We start from the raw sequence: 20,101 nt of genomic DNA, 5'->3' as shown, positions 1-20,101 counted from the left end.
GTGTAGCAGATACATTTACTGCTGTAGAAGGTGTAGCAGGTAAATTTGCAGCTGTAGAAGGTGTAGCAGGTAAATTTGCTGCTGTAGAAGGTGTAGCAGGTAAATTTACTGCTGTAGAAGGTGTAGCAGATAATTTTACCAATGTAAAAGGTATAGAACTTATTGTAATGTTAGTGTTGTCGACAGTGTTGATTTGACTTAACCCATTATATAAACACCAAATAACCTTAGTGATGTCTATATTCTTGCCGTCCGCCCGCAGTATGTACCCCGGTGCCAGCGCGTGGTGTGACCGGGAGCGAGCGGCCGGGCGCGGCTCGGAGTGTGTGACCCGACGTGCGGTGAGTTGGCTGGCGGAGACGCACTTGCCTAGCGCGCTCCATCGGACACATTCGGGGGGCTGGAAGGGGAGAAATATTTTGTTAATTATTGTAGGTTTTGTCTTGGGAAAGTGGATAGTAATAACATTTTGTAATTTTAAGGATAATTCATATTTATTACGCGAATGTTTAGGGAAAAGATGGCAAAAGTTCGAGATGAAAATAAACAGCAAAAAAATTGATTTATGGCCATTTTGCACCGATTTCATCTGGGCCTGACATCACCACATAATATTATGATCATTTAAACGAACATGAAAACTAAGGCCTTTCCCATAGTAATATGGGAAAATCTGTGTAAGAGAACAAGTGGCACAATAAATCAACAGATTTCACCTCCCGCAGCTCCTCGCGGCTGCGCGTGTTGGCGCAGAAGATGCCGTTGTCAGTGTGCGCGCGGCGCTCGGGCGTGGCGGTCGTGCGCGCGGAGCTGCGGCGCGCGTACTGCTCCACGTCCGCGAGTAGTGTGGCGGGTAGGGGCAACGGTTGGGACAGGTGCAGCACGAGCGACTCCAGCCAGATCTCCATCACTTCGAATGGCGGTCTGGAATTTAGATTATTGCGTGTCAGCTTGTCGTTACAGTAATTCATTGCGTGTAGATGCATGCCTATGAAGAGATGTGAGAAATTACTAAATTCAAATTAAAAAACAGCAATGCATTAAATAAAAAAGATATAATTGCACAAGGCGTACAATACATAGCTTAGATACACAGCAAGAATTTCAAAGTAACGATAAGCTATATGAATTTTACTAAGGCATTCGACAAAGTGAATCACTTGCTGACACCTAAAAGTTTGTAGAGTTTATATTCGTACACTTCTACATTGGTCTGCAAAATATTAAGAAAGAAGAAATTTAAAAGTTACAGATTAATGTTTCGACTGGAAGTAAACTCATCCCAACGTCCCTTTGTAACAACTTCGGGTGTTCCGCAAGGCTCATACCTGGGGCCTGTTTTGTTTTGTATCTACCTAAAATTTATCATTTAAACTTTTGAAATGAAGAAAAACTCATATTTTCAACCGAATCGAAATTAAAATCAAAATTTTAAAATTATATCTCAAACATAAGTCAAATCGAACGTTGTATGTGCTTGTAATTGTAACTATAAAAAAATTACACTACTCACTTTTTCAATACTAAAATATCTTCTAACACTTAATCACTGGCTAGTTAACTGACACTTTCTACAAACCATACCTATCGTCAGGCTCCAGATTGCACGCCAGGAAGGCTATCCTATAGAACGGTTCAGGACACGTGCGACAGAACTTATCCAGGAACTGCGCCTCGTTCAGACCGAAGTCAGACCGCCGCGGCAGAAAGTCTGGGTCTGCTGACACTCGACCTATAATCTGCGGAAGATGTTGGGTTAGGATAGATATTGGGTTTTGTTTTGTTTTTATGCAATTGGCACAATTTGTTAATGAGGAATAACATCTTGACGTTACATGCGTATATGGAATCTAAAAGATTTTGAACAGTAAATAAATTACATAAAAAATAATAAATCGGGTCTGCAGAAATTAAAATTTACCGATGAAATATTGGTTAGAAAATTTATCTATAATTTCATCGGTATATTAATGTTTATGCTTATTTATTATGTATTGAAATGAATATATATTGGAAATGTGAGTTTGTGTTAATAGACTTATTTTGCTTCGCACGCTTTGTCTAAAACCTAATAAATTATATTTTTTTCTGAATTAGAAAAGAATGGAGAGTAGCTTCGCTATTTTGTGGGTTTTTTTCTACGAACAACTGTCGTTATTTTTCAATTAAAAGACAAGCAAGGCGATTTCTTAGATCAGCACAACTAAACAGACGGAGCGTCACACAAAAAATATTGTTGTCTACATATATGTATATGCTTATAAAGAGACAACAATATTTTTTTGTAGTGAGAAGTTTCTTTCGATCACATGATGATCGAGGAAACATGCATAACAACTTAAATACAACTCTATCCATTCCTGTTATCGAGTACAAAATCCAAAGATTCTTCTAGAACCTTCTAGAACATTCTGGAAAATTCGACAACACGGTGCTTGTCCCAGCCCGACCTGTTGTTACACTGGACCAGGTAGGTATAGCACTAATTGAACGAGTGAAACAGCAGAACGGACTGGGCGTGTCTTTGTCTAATGATGATGATCATGGTGATAATGATGATGATGTTCATGATTCTTCATATGCTTTCAGCAGTATTTCGAATAAATTTGTATTGATTTTTCTTAAGACTTCATTTATGACTCATCGAAAAGTAATAATGTGAACCGTACTCCTAGTGTGAGTTTGATCGAGTACGAAACGTTACTATCGCGTCTGCGTCACAGCCAAATTAGTATGGGAAATCGAACAGCGCCCCTAGCGGACGTATGGGGAAGCTAGGCGGCGCTGTTTCAATTTCATAGAAATCCGAGTTAACTTTATCGCGATCGAGTGCGAGCAAAAACTCACACTTAGCACACAGAAGTAAATAAGAACGGTAGAAATTGCATTAGTAAGCCATTGATATAGATTTTTTGACAATGTAATTAGACATCATTTAAAAAAAAAACATTTGATAAGTTCCTGTACGGGCCTATCCCGTACGTGTGTATGATTAATTAATATTGAAATAAAAGAGTTATTTAAACTATATAAAACTTGTAATTAAACTGAATATAATAACTATATAATGGATGGATGAGTCACGCGAGGTACTCTTAATGCCCGTCGACGATGAACTGATTTTAATTTTATATAAAGTGTAAAATGTTGGATACAATTTGCAAGCAAAGCGCCTTGTTGCACTTTGGACGTGCTTGCTCGTACATATTCCCGGGCGGGAAAGATGAGGGTTAGTATGAGATGAGGTGACCCCATGATACAAGGTGATAACAATTTTTTCTTAATTATAGTGAACCCCATGATTAGTAATACAATCTATAACTGCTTACAATAATATAAAATAGTATTTTAATAAAATAGTACAATTTCTTAAACTATAACTTATACGGGGGAATTGGTAGTGTGAGTGAGATATTCGTCGGGAACACTAAACTTCGGTGTCTTTTTCACTAAATCACTAGCACTTGCACCTTTGTTTTCACTACACTGCACTTGTACTGTAATAGGGAGGGCCGGGCTCGCCGGAGCCGGCGGAGCCGCTGGTGGCCCACGCTCGGGCGCCGGGGCCTCGGGCCCGCCTCCTCGCCTGCTGCTGCATCGGGACCGCTTGCACAGCCATATTACTCCGCCGAGTCCAATTACCACAAATAATGTATATATCGCAGCGTAGTGGTGTATATCGTGATTTGACATCGCTGCTAGAGGTTCGGTATTCTTCATATATTCAATATTTCGCTGAATATCTAGAAGCTGGTTGTTATAATTGAGAGACGAGACAGAGGTATAATTTGTAGAGGCACTCGGTAAGGAGATGTTTATGATATTGTTGATCTGAGATATCTTGGGCGATGCCGGCATGTCAGACGATATATTCAGATTACTCTCCCTTCGACTGTGAGAGATAACGAAGAAATCGGATGATTTTATAACGCATCCTTCGTCAATACTAAAGAATCCAGAGTCAGTTAATTGTAGAGGCGTAATTTGATCATTGCATATAACTTTTATGAAACATGGTTCACAACAAAAGTAAAAATATTTATTTAAGCTGCTTAGCTCCAACCATCTGTTCTTGCAAGCTGAAATTGTCGTTTTACATTTACTTTCCTTTGGCGTCGTTTCGCAAAAACTATAGTCGTCTTTGATAATATGTATAGACTTTCTAAGATGACATAAACAAAGTTGCGGATTTCTTTCTAAACATGATCTTAAGAGCCCCTTGTACTGAAAGTTTAGGCATTTTAGGCACTGAGATGGCTCGCGCCCGCGTTGCGCAGGAGCCGGCGCGGCATGAACTCCGGTGACCTATGAAGGCGGGCGATTATGCCACAGTATAAATAAATCAGTAGTTCGATTTTATTTGCTATCGTAGGAATGTTGTTGATAAATAAATTTACTACTTATCCTATACCATTAAACGAGCAATATTTGCATATTTATATATTTGTTTGTATATATACAGTGTGGAAATTTTCGATGTGCCCTGAATGGAAAGTACTTGAAATACTAGGGATAGCAAATTTTTCTGAAAGGAAACATTCCTTTTTCAAATTTTATTTTATTATTCAAATCGATAGAAACAATATAAAAGATAATTTATTGTTAATTTCTCGTAAAAATTTTTTGGTCTATTTTATACATACATTTAAAGTTTAAAATGAAACTCTCGTTCTGGATACATTAATTTATTTTCTTCTGAAAATATTGGTAATAATAATTAAAAGTAAAACAAATAAAAAAGGCAAAATAATAATTGAATATAAGTATGTAATAAGTAAGTTAGTGTATTCAACCAACTTAAAAAAGTGTGACTATTTTACAACAATTTGAATAATAATCAATTAATGATTTGTATTATTGTATACAATATCGAAGCTTTTTAAGAAATGTATAAAATACTTTTTTATGAATTATTAATTATTATCATACATCATAATATTATGTTACCGGCAATATATTAAACCCTTCTTAGTAAATGTATGTTATTCCGAGAAACGGTCGGAATGAAATAAATTATATTCGTCACATTACCTATGATATCTTTAAATCTGAACTTTTCCTAAGTAGCAAATGTGGGTGGTTTTTGGGCTAGCGATTAACCAATATGAGGTCAAAACTAAAATCCAAGATGGCGCCGACGAAAATTTTAAATGTTTTCGTCATGGGTGTCATTTTCAAAGAGTTGGAGTAGCTATTAATCAATATGAGGTCAAATCTAAAATCCAAAATGGCGCCGACGAAAATTTGACAAAATTTCGTCACGGGTGTCATTTTCAAAGAGTTGGAGTAGCTATTAATCAATATGAGGTCAAATCTAAAATCCAAAATGGCGCCGACGAAAATTTGACAAAATTTCGTCACAGGTGTCATTTTCATGGTTTTTGGGGTAGCTATAATTAACCAATATGAGGTCAAACTAAAATCCAAGATGGTGTCGACGAAAATTTTACATCTTTACGGCATGAGTTTCATTTTCAAGGTTTTTGAGACAGCTATGTACAAATCCCCAATGTTACCGTCGATAATTTGGTAAGTATATTTTTCTTACAACCGTTTACATATTTTTCGAGCAGAATTCAGAAACCTTGAAAATGACACCCGTGACGAAAAGATGTAAAGTTTTCGTCCGCGCCATCTTGAATTTTAGTTTTGACCTCATATTGGTTAATAGCTACCCCAATAACCATGAAAATGACACCCATGACGAAAAGATGTAAAATTTTCGTCGGCGCCATCTTGGATTTTAGTTTTGACCTCATATTGGTTAATAGCTACCCCAAAACCCATGAAAATGACACCCATGACGAAAAGATGTAAAATTTTCGACGACGCCATCTTGGATTATAGTTTTGACCTCATATTCGTTAATAGCTACCCCAAAAACCATGAAAATGACACCCATGACGAAAAGATGTAAGATTTTCGTCGGCGCCATCTTGGATTTTAGTTTTGACCTCATATTCGTTAATAGCTACCCCAAAAACCATGAAAATGACACCCATGACGAAAAGATGTAAAATTTTCGTCGGCGCCATCTTGGAATTTAGTTTTGACCTCATATTGGTTAATAGCTACCCCAAAAACCATGAAAATGACACCCATGACGAAAAGATGTAAAATTTTCGTCGGCGCCATCTTGGATTATAGTTTTGACCTCATATTCGTTAATTGCTACCCCAAGAACCATGAAAATGACACCCATGACGAAAAGATGTAAAATTTTCGTCGGCGCCATCTTGGATTTTAGTTTTGACCTCATATTGGTTAATAGCTACCCCAAAAACCATGAAAATGACACCCATGACGAAAAGATGTAAAATTTTCGTCGGCGCCATCTTGGATTATAGTTTTGACCTCATATTCGTTAATTGCTACCCCAAAAACCATGAAAATGACACCCATCACGAAAAAAGTCAAATTTTCGTCGGCGCCATCTTGGATTGTTGTTTCATAAAAATAATATTTGTCATACTCATTGAATACAGATCAACCAACATCATAATAGTCTTTCTACTAGTACTTCAAAACTTTGCCGCTATTCCTATTCAATAACCCATAAAAAAGAGGATCTCAGGCAAGGTAATTTTTAAAACATAATTTTAAATCACTACATAGTATAAAACAAAGTCGCTTTCACTGTCCCTATGTCCCTTTGTACGCTTAAATCTTTGAAACTACGCAACGGATTTTGATGCGGTTTTAATAGTTCTTTCGATTCCCGGTCGAAGAAAATGAATTTTTGAAAATCTTTGAATGCAGTTCTATTTCTTTTTAAAAATAAAGGATATTTGCTATCTCCAGTATTTCTAGTACTTTCACCCAGGGCCCATCGAAAATTTCCACACTGTATTTACAAACAAATATATTAATATGCAAATATTGTTCGTTTAATAGTATAGAATAAGAAGTTAATTTATATTTACAACAATAATCCTAGGATAACTGTCCGTATTTATGCAAAATGGAACCACTCGACAAATTTCGTTTTTTACTTTTATTGAAGAATACTCATTCAAAAGTGGTCTAAATTCTTATACAAACAAGAACCACATGATTTTTACATTGGAAACAAGGTATACTAAAAGCAGAAAGGAACCACCAGCAACAACGAATAATACCATATTAAGCAAAACCGAACCACAGCACCACGGGATTGCTTTGTTCAAACAAATAAACGATATTACTATCATGTCATTTTATACAAAACAGATCCACACCTACTTGGTACCATTATACATTACACATATTTCTATTAATAACAATTATTTTTAATACACAAAATGGAACCAGGTTTCTGTGGTATGGTTATGCGTAAAATAAATACATAATTTAATTGTAATTTTTTATTGCAAAATAAAACCACAAGCATTCGGTTCTATTATGCATAAATAAATATTGTAAAACATTCTGAAACCCATCATCGCTATATGGAACCAAATGCCTTGACTTGTTACAATGCTTCTCATCTTTAAACAACGTATTTCATTACTTAAATTGCTCAAAGTGCAAAACTCCAATTTTTTAAGTAAAACGTCGAACATCTGTCAATATAGGTGACATTCAGCGAAGTAGTTCGTATACGTGACGGTGTTTTTTTCCTCCGCGAAGTAAGTTCTATTGTTTTTGTTAATTACCTTTAAAATTAAATGTGAAAATGTTTAGTAATAAATTAATAAGCAAGCAATGGGTAAGAAAAGCATTGGAGACGAACACCGAAGATAATAATGAAGATACAACGGGTAAGTAGTTTTATTTAATGCTTGCCACTTTTGATTCATTCCCGATTGTGGTACTGTGATTTTAAGAAGATAGTTCATTAAGTAAGTACAAGAGGAATCCTCTGTGGATTTACGTATTTTAACGACAATGTCGCTAAAGTCTAAACCCTGTTTTAAAAATAACTGTCGATGATCTAGGTACCTACCTACTATTTTGGTAAAATACGTTTAGATTCAGATTCAGTACAGTACATTCAGCCACATCATTCAGCGCATATAATTATTTGTTTGATTTTAAAACTCGCGCGGCTACTGTTTTGACCGGAACAAGGCCCTAGCCTGCGAAATTCAAAATTTTAACAAGTTTATTTAATTTTTTGCTAGGGTTGCCAGTGTTGCGTATGATTTTTAGGGTTCCGTACCCAAAGGGTAAAACGAGACCCTATTACTAAGACTCCGCTGTCCGTCTGTCTATCCCTCTGTCTCATGAACCGTGACAGTTAGACAGTCGAAATTTCATATGATGTATTTCTGATGCCGCTGTAACAACAAATACTAAAAAACAGAATAAGAAAAGACGTGTGGCATTCGGGGACTGCCGCGGGAAAGCTATTGCATAGCATGCCTTCAAGCCACACCTCCGAGCCCGTCGTAGTGGAGAGCGTGAGGTTTTTTCGTTACGGAATTTCTCGATTCGGTCCCCGCGCTCAAGGCCCGCGATAGAAGCTATGCAATAGCTTAATAAATATTTAAGAAGCTCCCATACAATAAGCCGTGATTTTTTTGCCGTTTTTATAGATAATGGTACGGAACTCTTCGTTGCGCGAGTCCGACTGGCACTTAGCCAGTTTTTTGTACATGGCGCATGTACATACAACATACTTAGTCGTCTAGGGACACGGCTTTATAAGAACTAATAATATTTTGCTGTCGCCATATACCTACCTACGTATAAAAGCCACGCGGCTTTATTTAAAGATTTTTCTTTTTATTACAGAAGATAACGAAGAACCTTATACGTCGCTGCCTCTGGAGAAGCTTTCTTCACCTTCTAGCGATATTCAGTCCATATTACATCTCATTCCACAAGATGCACAGTTTTTATAACGGTCTCATTAGTGATGATGCAATAGAAGACCACATAGATGGACTAGACACGGTGGATTTCGAAATCCAATTTGATGATAACGTCGAATAAACGTCCTATATAAGTATTATTTTATATATTTTATTAATTAAAGCTTTAATTACGATATTATAAATACATAGTTTCATTTATATCATTAAATCCCAGGGATGTGGTTCCTTTTTGTATAAGAGAAAACCTATCAATTGATAAATGTTAAAAGGAACCACATGCACATTTTCTTAATTATCTAGAAAGTTTAAGAATATTCAGAGCAAATTTATATACACATACTTAAATAAGTAATTTATCAATGAATTTAAATAAAATAAATTTTAATTTTACTTCATCTGACAGAGCTGCAAATGTTTTTGTAAATCCTTTGATATCTCAGAAGTGCGTTTTTGCTGGGTGGTTCCTTTTTGCTTAAATACGGACAACTAACAAAATCAAACTACTGATTTATTTATACCGTGACATGCTCGCCGTTTTACTCGCCGCTCGGTTCTAATACGCGAGCGGCGACTGCAACGTGGTCGGGAGCAAAACTAGCACAGGTCCTCCTTCGATGACGTCCGGCTGGACTCTGGCGGCACTGACGTGGTGCGCGCGAGTCGCATTTTACGTATTATATTTTATATAGAAAAAAATAAGGGCTAAATTAAAAATCTATCCAAAAATTTCCCTGTAAAACCTGATTAGTAAATGAAATGTCAAATTTTCATAAACATAGCGTTCCCCTAATTCTCATAAAACTGATTATGCTTTTAAAATCGATGTTACTTCTGATTTTTTTTTGATCGAGTCAAATGTTTAATATTGTGTTTTTATCCAAAAAAGTCACTAGATCAAACGTTTATCTGTGCTATATATTTTTTTAGGATTTTAAATATGATGATTTCTATCCAAAAACCATGATTTAGAAACATACATTTCGGAGCAGGGCCCCTTAAATCCCATTCAGTGATTGGTATGAATGAGTCATGCTTTAGATTGACGGCCACGTAGTCGGCCACCGGGACCACAACCACCTCGTCGCTTGTGTGCGTGCGGTGCGGTATGGGGAAAATTCTTAATATTTCGTATACATTGTCGTCAATTAGTGGAATCATGATTTCAAATATAATAAATCGTGATGTAACTCTTGTACGGACTTGCAATAGATTATATATTTCTGATAAACTGTCAGTGGCTTTAACTGGTAGAGATAAATCTTTAGATAGCTGCTGGGAGATAACTCCCAGTTCATACCTCAGTTGGTCGGGGGTGAGAAGATGAAAGTTGAATTTACCATTGTATATATTAGTAACAGAATCCAAAAGTGTTTGCTGAATAGACTTGAGGCTAAATATTAAATTATTTGTCATCATAGCGGTCATCAGAAAATCGTTTACGAGTGTTGTATTTTGTAACTCAGTTTTCACTTGATTTATAGCTCCGTCCATGGCGTTAAGTTTCTTATTGATTAATTTATAATTTTCGTCGATCATTGTCTGAGTTCGTTTCAGCAAATTGAACTCTGCTTCGACCACCGATGTCTGGTTTCTCCATAACAGAGCGAGATGGTTCTGATTTTGCCGAATAAGATCGATGTCATTCTCATATTTTTGAGCAAAGCTGTCATCTAAGACCCCAAACAAGCTATTTGCAATATATCCGACCCCATTAAATAGCCCGCGTTTAGTACGTATGTTATTATTTACGTTATGGGTCATTAATAGGCTATTATGATACTGCAGTTCGCTCGCCTCGTGACGTAACTGTAACATGACTCCGTCGCAATGTGATCGCGATTGTATTCTTTGACAAATATTATCTAAGTACTTTATATATTTCCCAATGGCTTTATTGCCTTCTAAATAGGGTTGAGTATTGTAATATACAACCAACCGCCAGTCGTCTCTAATTATATGCATGTCTTTAATACGATCAAAATAAATACTATTGTTACTAGGTAAGTTACTTATGTTATACAAACCATGACCTACAGGGATCATAATATAAAATAATAATAAAGAAAGTACAACGGACGCTAAATTAAACGTTTTATTTTTTCTCAAGGGTTTAATACTAATTTGTTCCTTTTTTAAATTATTCGTACTAGGGATTTGATTCACGCATAACCTGCATAAGTTAATAACGGGCCGTTGCATGAAACCCTTATTCGTTTTAAGCGTCACGTCGTCCCTCGGCGGGAGGATGTCATCCTTAATGATGACACTATCGCCTAATTTTACATTCGACTTAGGCTGCCTCCATTTACTACTAACTGTTAATAAAGTTAAACACTCCTCAGGCCACCTGCTCCATATATTATTAATAAATATTTTTTGATTGAGATGCCACCTAGTTCTAAGGTCTGTTTCGGTGTCATATGAAGTAAGAATAGGGTCGTAGTTGACGAGGCATTTTTTTCTCAGCGGAACTAATTTGGTTTTTCCCGCCACTAAAACATCTGACGAATTATTATTACGCGTAATTTTACAATAAACAACAGAGCCGTACGCTTTCGTGCTTGCGTCACAAAAGCCATGCAGTTCTATCAGATCATTCTCTTGAGTTTGCAGCCACCTTGGTACTTGAAACTGGCTGATGGTGTCGATATCTTGTTTTATCTTACACCATTTTTCAGAGATGTGCTGTGGTACGAGCTGATCCCATGCTAAGTTTTCTCTCCAAACATCTTGAAACAATATCTTAAGCTTTGTTGTGAGGGGAGAAAGCCAACCTAGTGGGTCGAAGATCTTAGATATCTCCGACAATAGAGATCTTTTCGTAAGCTTTGTACACGTATTTAACTTAGACTGAAATATAAAATTATCGTTTTGCGGATCCCACCCAAGACCTAAGGTCTTTGTTGACTCCACTTGCTTGAAGTCAAAGCAGTCTTGATGCTGTATAGTTACATCAACGTGCTTAAGTAGTTCAGGCGAGTTTGATTTCCATTTTCTTAAGTGGAAACCGCCCCTCTTCAACAGATTTATCATATCTGTTTGTAGCTGCTTGGCTGCCTGAAGTGAGTGGGTCCCATGAATGAGGTCATCCATGTAAAATGATTCCTCAAGGACGCTAGGCGCTAAACTATCTTGAAAGTTCGACCTTTCGTCATGAGCTAATTGTTTGAGTGTCATCATGGCAAGGAACGGAGCCGCTTTCGTACCGTATGATATAGTAGCCAAGTGATACTCAAGTAGCTTTTTATTTGGACTATCCCTCCATAAAATCATTTGTAAATTCTGATCTTCAGGGTTAATCCATATTTGTCTAAACATTTTTTCTATATCGGCCGTAAATGCATATTTAAATTGCCTCCACTCAATAACGAGACTAAATAAATCTTGTTGGAGATTCGGCCCCCGATACATAACATCATTTAAACTAGAGCCTGATAAAGTTTTACTCGAAGCATTAAATACAACGCGTAACTTAGTTGTCGTTGAATCGCTTCGGGTGACACAATGATGAGGTAAATAACACCTAAGGTATGTGCTACGGTCATCGGTCGCGGGTGTCATATGTCCGAGCGACAAATATTCATCAATGAATTGCACATAATCATTCTTAATAATTTTATTACATTCGAGTTTCCGTTCTAAATTATAAAATTGAGCAATTGCTTTTGATTTTGAATTGCCTAATTTTTCCTTGTAGTCGGGTAACAACGGTAACTTGACCTCATATCGCCCGTCTTCCCGCCTTTTTGTAGTTGACTTATAAAACTCTATACACTTATTATCTTCTAAAGATAAATCGGATTTTTCGGAAATATCTTCAATTTCCCAAAAATTTTGTATCGCTTCGAAGTTATGTAAAACTACGTTGCATTGAAACGTTTTTGTATTGCCACTCAAAATCCAACCGAGCTGCGTCTGTTGAGCAGTCGGTAAGGTCGAGTTTACTTTACATATTCCATCCATAATAACAACAGAATATATATCTGCACCTAATAAAATATCTACGGGGCGGCTTTTATAGAACTCAGGGTCCGCAAGGGTAATATGATCTAGGTATGACCAGTTTGGTTTTTCAAAAGTACAACTAGGCAAGTTTTTAATAAGTTGTTTCATAATTAACGCGTCGGTTTCAAAGGAAAAATCGCTGACTAGAGATGAACACTTTAATGTGACCATACCCTTACTATTGCTTTCCTTATCGCCGACTCCCGAAATAACACCCTTACACCGCTGCCTAGGGATTTTCAGAGCCTGTGCTGCGTGCTCGGTAATAATACTAGTTTGCGAACCTTGATCTAGTAGAGCCCTAAGGATACAGTAAGAACCATTCATGGCTTGCACCCTTAACATTGTAGTAGGAAGTAGGACCTCGTTGGTGTCCTCCTGAATTGACACGTGCGAGTTACGTGGGAGCAGTTTTTCAGCGGTGGCATCGACCGCTGCATTTGCTGAGTTGCCCCCGCGCACGCTCATGCCCTCACCGCTGTGACCGAGTTCCGCGCGCGTGTATTGCGATTGCGCAAACGCCTCATGTAAAAGACGATTATGGGCCATATTGCACTCGCGACAAACTTTATTTGATTTGCATTGATTGCCATTATGATTAAATAAACAACTTGTACATAAATTTAATTTCGTAATAGTTTTAAGCCTATCACTAGGTGGCATTTCTAGAAATTTTTGACAATAATATATTCCGTGATCATTACTCTTACACAATGAACACCTAAATTTTAAACTTAAATTGCTTTTATTATTAAGAACTGGCGAAGTTACTTTACTACTACTTAACAACGTTTTATGATAATGAGGCTTATTATACTGCGGACTAATATATTGATTCTTATTGCTAACGATATTTTTGTACATAGGGTTATCTTGTTTCCTATGTGACGATTCTAATGAAATAAATTTAACTTCTAAATACTTTAAATATTCCTTAAGGGATGGTAAATCTCGTGGGTTTTCTACCGATTCCATATAATTAGTAAAGGACGCGGTATCTAATTTTTGACTTAATAAATATACAATTATAGGATCCCACGAACTAATATCTACCCCTAAATTTTTGATCGCATTAAGACACTCTTGTGTAGTGTCATGCATACGTTTAATTAGAGCGACTGACCGCTGTTGCATTACAGGTAAACCCATTAATGCATTCATATGCGATTGAAAAATAAGCCTTTTATTATTGTATCTCTGGTTTAGAATGTCCCAGCAGACTATATAATTATCTGAACTTACAGTTAAATGTTGTATCAGCCTCTCAGCTTCACCTCTTACTTTTGTTTTAAGATGTTGCATCTTCTGAGCGTCCGATATTGAATTATTGTTGTGGATTGTCTCGGTGAATAAATCCTTGAAAGAAACCCAGTTGTTGTAGTCTCCACTAAACGTAGGAATCTCCAGCTGTGGCGTGGACTTCGCCATATGTGCCGCTTCCCAAAGTTTCTTATTAATGGCCTTCTTGATAGCCACGTACTTCCTCTCATAAGCCGAGAAGGCACGGTCATATTCGTCGTTGGACCCGTCCAGCACCAGGTCCAGCTCCCAGTGCAGCGAGTCGATCGCCGCCCAGCGGGACTGGGCCGTGCTGAGCAGATCCTCCAGTTCCCAACGCTCTTGTATAGGGTCCAAATCAATGCTTCCCACCGTCCGGTGGAAAGCCTTAAAATTAATTTGTTGCCTTCTTAACATCTCTACGGTCTTGCTTTCATGAAGAGCAGCCTTGCTGCCGCTCGGTTGTGGATTCTCTTGAGTGTCTGGTTTATTGAATTCGAACGTGGGAGGATTGAGCGGGGATTGTGGTTTGTCCCCACCTATAACCTCACAGCTCTGTAAGTGCGACTTAATAGCACCATACCTTTCCCTTATTCTCTCCAGATCCTTTTTTATTGCCTCACGAGTGTGTCCATCTATCTCCTTACTTGATAGCCTCGTGAAGTTCGCCTCATATTCGAACCAATAGCTTTCCAGGAGGTCCAATCTCTTCTTAATGTACTGGAGTGTTCTCCTGCTTGGGCCATCTTTCTTGAAATTAGTATAAATATTTTCTATGGCCGATGCCAGCTGCTGCTGGTTGGCTTGTATATCAGCGACTGAAGACATTGTTGTTGATGTAATAATCGGACTCTACTACCAACTATTCACTTGCTAGAACAGTATATAGTAGAGAGTCACTTGTCTATAATGCACTGTATTGCAGGTGCACAGGTCTACGGAACCACACACGCGAACGCACAGGGGTCCCGCTTTACGATAGCTCGAAGGACCAGAATGTACGGGCCTATCCCGTACGTGTGTATGATTAATTAATATTGAAATAAAAGAGTTATTTAAACTATATAAAACTTGTAATTAAACTGAATATAATAACTATATAATGGATGGATGAGTCACGCGAGGTACTCTTAATGCCCGTCGACGATGAACTGATTTTAATTTTATATAAAGTGTAAAATGTTGGATACAATTTGCAAGCAAAGCGCCTTGTTGCACTTTGGACGTGCTTGCTCGTACAGTTCCAGTTTGCCTATTGATTTAGGGCGTCGTTACGGTAAAACGAAAGGTGTGGGTTCAAATCCTGCAAATATTTTTACAATGCGGATAAAATACTGTCACACAATAAAAATTTTAACTCTACATATTATTTACCAACAAAACCAAACCAGTTATCATCAGACAAACGAACAGATGATAAACTCATACAGAAATAAACTCACCTCACACAAAATAATGCCAAATGAGAACACATCCACCTTCTCATCATACAGGTTGCCGTTCATCATTTCCGGCGCCATCCAGTAAGGGTTCCCCACCACCTGGAATGGGAAACATCCAATACTTTTAATACTTTTCCCCTTTTTATTATTAGAACCCATGTTTTCTTCTCTTCAGTTTTTCCGGCACATCAAGACAGTTTGAAGTGAAGGCGACTTCATATGATCGTAGTCCGTATGAACTTTGCTTCCTTATTTTACCTATTTAAGATTTATTTTCAATAATCCTGAAATATATTATATTCACCATTTTTTGACTAATTATTAAGTTCGCTCGCTGTAAAGTGCACGAAACTTGTAAATCCCTAAAAAACTAGTTTAAACTTTTCTGAATCACCTAGATATTTTGATTTTCTCACAGGCAGATGGCGCTGAAATAATTATTTTAAAAAGTAATAATACCTTACATATGGCCCAGAGTAATACCGAAAAAAAAACACAAAATAAATATTGCACCCAACAAATCTCTTTTCAAAGTCAGTTTAAAACTTACCGTGTACCGTTTCCGTCGTAACGATGAGTGTGTGTGCGCGCTGCTAGCTGTGCGCTGCACTATACGGGCCAAGCCGAAGTCTGCCACTATCACTGTCATTTCCTGCAATTATTAGTTTATATTATACTAGCTTTCAACCAGTTGCGTGGTCAACGAAGAACCTGCGCAGTTCCCGTGCCCGTGGGATTTTCGGGATAAAACCTATCCTATGTCTTTCCTCAGGTTTCAAACTATCTCTGTACCGAATTTGAATTAAATCCATGCAGTACTTTTTGAGATTAGCCCGGACATACATACAGACAAACAGACAAAAATTCTAAAAACTATATTTTTGGCTTCGATATCTATTGTAGACTCACGCCCCAAGTATTCTTTTAACAAAATGTTCAATGTACAGTTTTGACTTTCCTATGATTTTATTATATAGATTATATCCCCGATCGTGTGCAAACCCGTCAAAAAATCGGCCAAGTGCGAGTCAGACTTCGTACGAACGTAAGTGACGTTCGTGTTCACGGGAAGTGTCCCTGTAGCGTTTTAATTATCTATTGAATGTCGAATATTTGCAACATCAACGGCTACAAGTTTAGATTGCGTTGGCTCTGAAGTTAGAAGTTTTTCACAGCTTCAATCATGTGTGTGGGGGGAGGGGGGGGGGGGGCTAGTGTAAACCTATATATTTGAATATATTTATTGTATTTTAAGGTTTAAAATTTTTAATGTGTATTATTCTTAAAAGTGTATTAGTTATAAGTGAAAATTTGTAAAAGTATTTATGATTAAACGTATTTTCTTTCTTTCTTTCTTCTTACTTACCTGATCAGCTCTCACAAGACAGTTGTGCGAATTGAGATCTCGATGTATAACATTCATACGATGCAAGTATCCCACGCCGGCGGCCACGTCACGGGCGAGCTTAGCACGAGCGCACCAACTTAGCGGACGGCTTGTGTTCTGTAGGGAAAACATTATACATGAGATCAGATCGTGCCGTGTGTGAAAAATAGTCCTGAAATATTTATTTATTTCTATCAATCATATATCTTATCCCAACTCCGAACAGCCACACTGGTACAGATGAGCCAACATTTTCCGTGAGTGTCTCCCGGGCTACGCACCTGCAGCAGGTCGTGCAGCGTGCCGCCGGCCACGTACTCGGTGACGAGGTGCAGCCGCCGGTCGCGGTACAGCACGCCGATGGACCGCAGTACAGTGTCTCCCGGGCTACGCACCTGCAGCAGGTCGTGCAGCGTGCCGCCGGCCACGTACTCGGTGACGAGGTGCAGCCGCCGGTCGCGGTACAGCACGCCGATGGACCGCAGTACAGTGTCTCCCGGGCTACGCACCTGCAGCAGGTCGTGCAGCGTGCCGCCGGCCACGTACTCGGTGACGAGGTGCAGCCGCCGGTCGCGGTACAGCACGCCGATGGACCGCAGTACAGTGTCTCCCGGGCTACGCACCTGCAGCAGGTCGTGCAGCGTGCCGCCGGCCACGTACTCGGTGACGAGGTGCAGCCGCCGGTCGCGGTACAGCACGCCGATGGACCGCAGTACAGTGTCTCCCGGGCTACGCACCTGCAGCAGGTCGTGCAGCGTGCCGCCGGCCACGTACTCGGTGACGAGGTGCAGCCGCCGGTCGCGGTACAGCACGCCGATGGACCGCAGTACAGTGTCTCCCGGGCTACGCACCTGCAGCAGGTCGTGCAGCGTGCCGCCGGCCACGTACTCGGTGACGAGGTGCAGCCGCCGGTCGCGGTACAGCACGCCGATGGACCGCAGTACAGTGTCTCCCGGGCTACGCACCTGCAGCAGGTCGTGCAGCGTGCCGCCGGCCACGTACTCGGTGACGAGGTGCAGCCGCCGGTCGCGGTACAGCACGCCGATGGACCGCAGTACAGTGTCTCCCGGGCTACGCACCTGCAGCAGGTCGTGCAGCGTGCCGCCGGCCACGTACTCGGTGACGAGGTGCAGCCGCCGGTCGCGGTACAGCACGCCGATGGACCGCAGTACAGTGTCTCCCGGGCTACGCACCTGCAGCAGGTCGTGCAGCGTGCCGCCGGCCACGTACTCGGTGACGAGGTGCAGCCGCCGGTCGCGGTACAGCACGCCGATGGACCGCAGTACAGTGTCTCCCGGGCTACGCACCTGCAGCAGGTCGTGCAGCGTGCCGCCGGCCACGTACTCGGTGACGAGGTGCAGCCGCCGGTCGCGGTACAGCACGCCGATGGACCGCAGTACAGTGTCTCCCGGGCTACGCACCTGCAGCAGGTCGTGCAGCGTGCCGCCGGCCACGTACTCGGTGACGAGGTGCAGCCGCCGGTCGCGGTACAGCACGCCGATGGACCGCAGTACAGTGTCTCCCGGGCTACGCACCTGCAGCAGGTCGTGCAGCGTGCCGCCGGCCACGTACTCGGTGACGAGGTGCAGCCGCCGGTCGCGGTACAGCACGCCGATGGACCGCAGTACAGTGTCTCCCGGGCTACGCACCTGCAGCAGGTCGTGCAGCGTGCCGCCGGCCACGTACTCGGTGACGAGGTGCAGCCGCCGGTCGCGGTACAGCACGCCGATGGACCGCAGTACAGTGTCTCCCGGGCTACGCACCTGCAGCAGGTCGTGCAGCGTGCCGCCGGCCACGTACTCGGTGACGAGGTGCAGCCGCCGGTCGCGGTACAGCACGCCGATGGACCGCAGTACAGTGTCTCCCGGGCTACGCACCTGCAGCAGGTCGTGCAGCGTGCCGCCGGCCACGTACTCGGTGACGAGGTGCAGCCGCCGGTCGCGGTACAGCACGCCGATGGACCGCAGTACAGTGTCTCCCGGGCTACGCACCTGCAGCAGGTCGTGCAGCGTGCCGCCGGCCACGTACTCGGTGACGAGGTGCAGCCGCCGGTCGCGGTACAGCACGCCGATGAAGCGCAGCACGTTGCGGTGCCGCAGCGAACGGAGCACTGCTACCTCCTGCGAGATAGATAACACTTGTTATATCATATTACGCAAATAAACTTGCTGCGTCACGTAAAAATTGCACTAGCTTCCCAATGTGAAGCGAGATATAACAATAATACACGCTACCAACTGTCACGTAACATAAATTACACTTTGTACCCACTACACGTAACATAAATTACAAATTGTACCTACTGCTTAGAGTATAATATATTAGCACGTGTCACTATTATGTTCATATAAGCGTATATTTGATCATACACCGCTCTTCCTTGACACACACAATCAGTATAAAAACAATACGCGTCACATTAAGTCGACGAAAGATATTTTGTTTGTTTTTGTATAAATATGGTGGTAAATAGTATTTAATTAATAATTTAATTGCTTCTGTAAATTATGAACAGTCTGAAAGGGGTTTACGAAGATGAGAGAGTTGGTGAAAAAAGAGATAAGAATGACGAATCTAAAACACAAATGCAACAATATGTCAACGAAACCACAGGTTTTAAATAAAATAACCCTTTTTATCGGAATGGGACACCAACAATCTCATAACTAAAAACTTTTATAAGTTTAAGCTAGGTACTATCTTTCAACGTTTTTTTTTTTTAATATTCTTTGTTATTATAATTATTAAGTTCTAGAACAACCCATACGTTACTCATTTTTCATAATTCCAAATGCCAATATTTTCCTATATGAAGCATCGAACGTCACTATCAGTCATTAAGGCAGATAAATGTTTTCAGATGTGACATCCGCGCTCGGCGCTGTATAGCTTGCTAATATATACTCTAAGAACTACTGTCACGTAACATAAATTACAATTTGTACCTACTGTAACGTAACATAAATTACAATTTGTACCTACTGTAACGTTACATAAATTACAATTTGTACCTACTGTAACGTAACATAAATTACAATTTGTACCTATTGTCACGTAACATAAATTACAATTTGTACCTACTGTAACGTAACATAAATTACAATTTGTACCTACTGTAACGTAACATAAATTACAATTTGTACCTACTGTTAAGTAACATAAATTAAAATTTGTACCTAATATCACCTAAT

At 40.0% G+C, this 20,101-nt stretch overlaps 1 protein-coding gene across 1 annotated transcript in view; it reads right to left on the bottom strand.

Moving 5' to 3' along the window:
- LIMK1 (LIM domain kinase 1) overlaps positions 1-20,101 on the bottom strand; it is a 50,774-nt gene that overhangs the window by 8,506 nt on the left and 22,167 nt on the right. Inside the window, exons 11-17 of the mRNA XM_090114604.1 lie at positions 18,788-19,030; positions 16,890-17,027; positions 16,074-16,175; positions 15,524-15,622; positions 1,585-1,739; positions 717-924; positions 227-400 (exon numbers count right to left, since the gene is read on the bottom strand). Coding sequence (XP_089970730.1) covers positions 227-400; positions 717-924; positions 1,585-1,739; positions 15,524-15,622; positions 16,074-16,175; positions 16,890-17,027; positions 18,788-19,030 — 1,119 coding nt within the window. The remainder of the gene's footprint in view (positions 1-226; positions 401-716; positions 925-1,584; positions 1,740-15,523; positions 15,623-16,073; positions 16,176-16,889; positions 17,028-18,787; positions 19,031-20,101) is intronic.

Source organism: Colias eurytheme, chromosome 21 (genome assembly GCF_061535395.1).
Source record: "Colias eurytheme isolate Ceu_HAF_F1 chromosome 21, ilColEury1 Martin Lab GWU primary, whole genome shotgun sequence".
Classification (NCBI taxonomy): domain Eukaryota; kingdom Metazoa; phylum Arthropoda; class Insecta; order Lepidoptera; family Pieridae; genus Colias; species Colias eurytheme.
The sequence above is the reverse complement of the archived record's forward strand: the minus strand, read 5'-3'. Positions and strand labels throughout refer to the sequence as shown.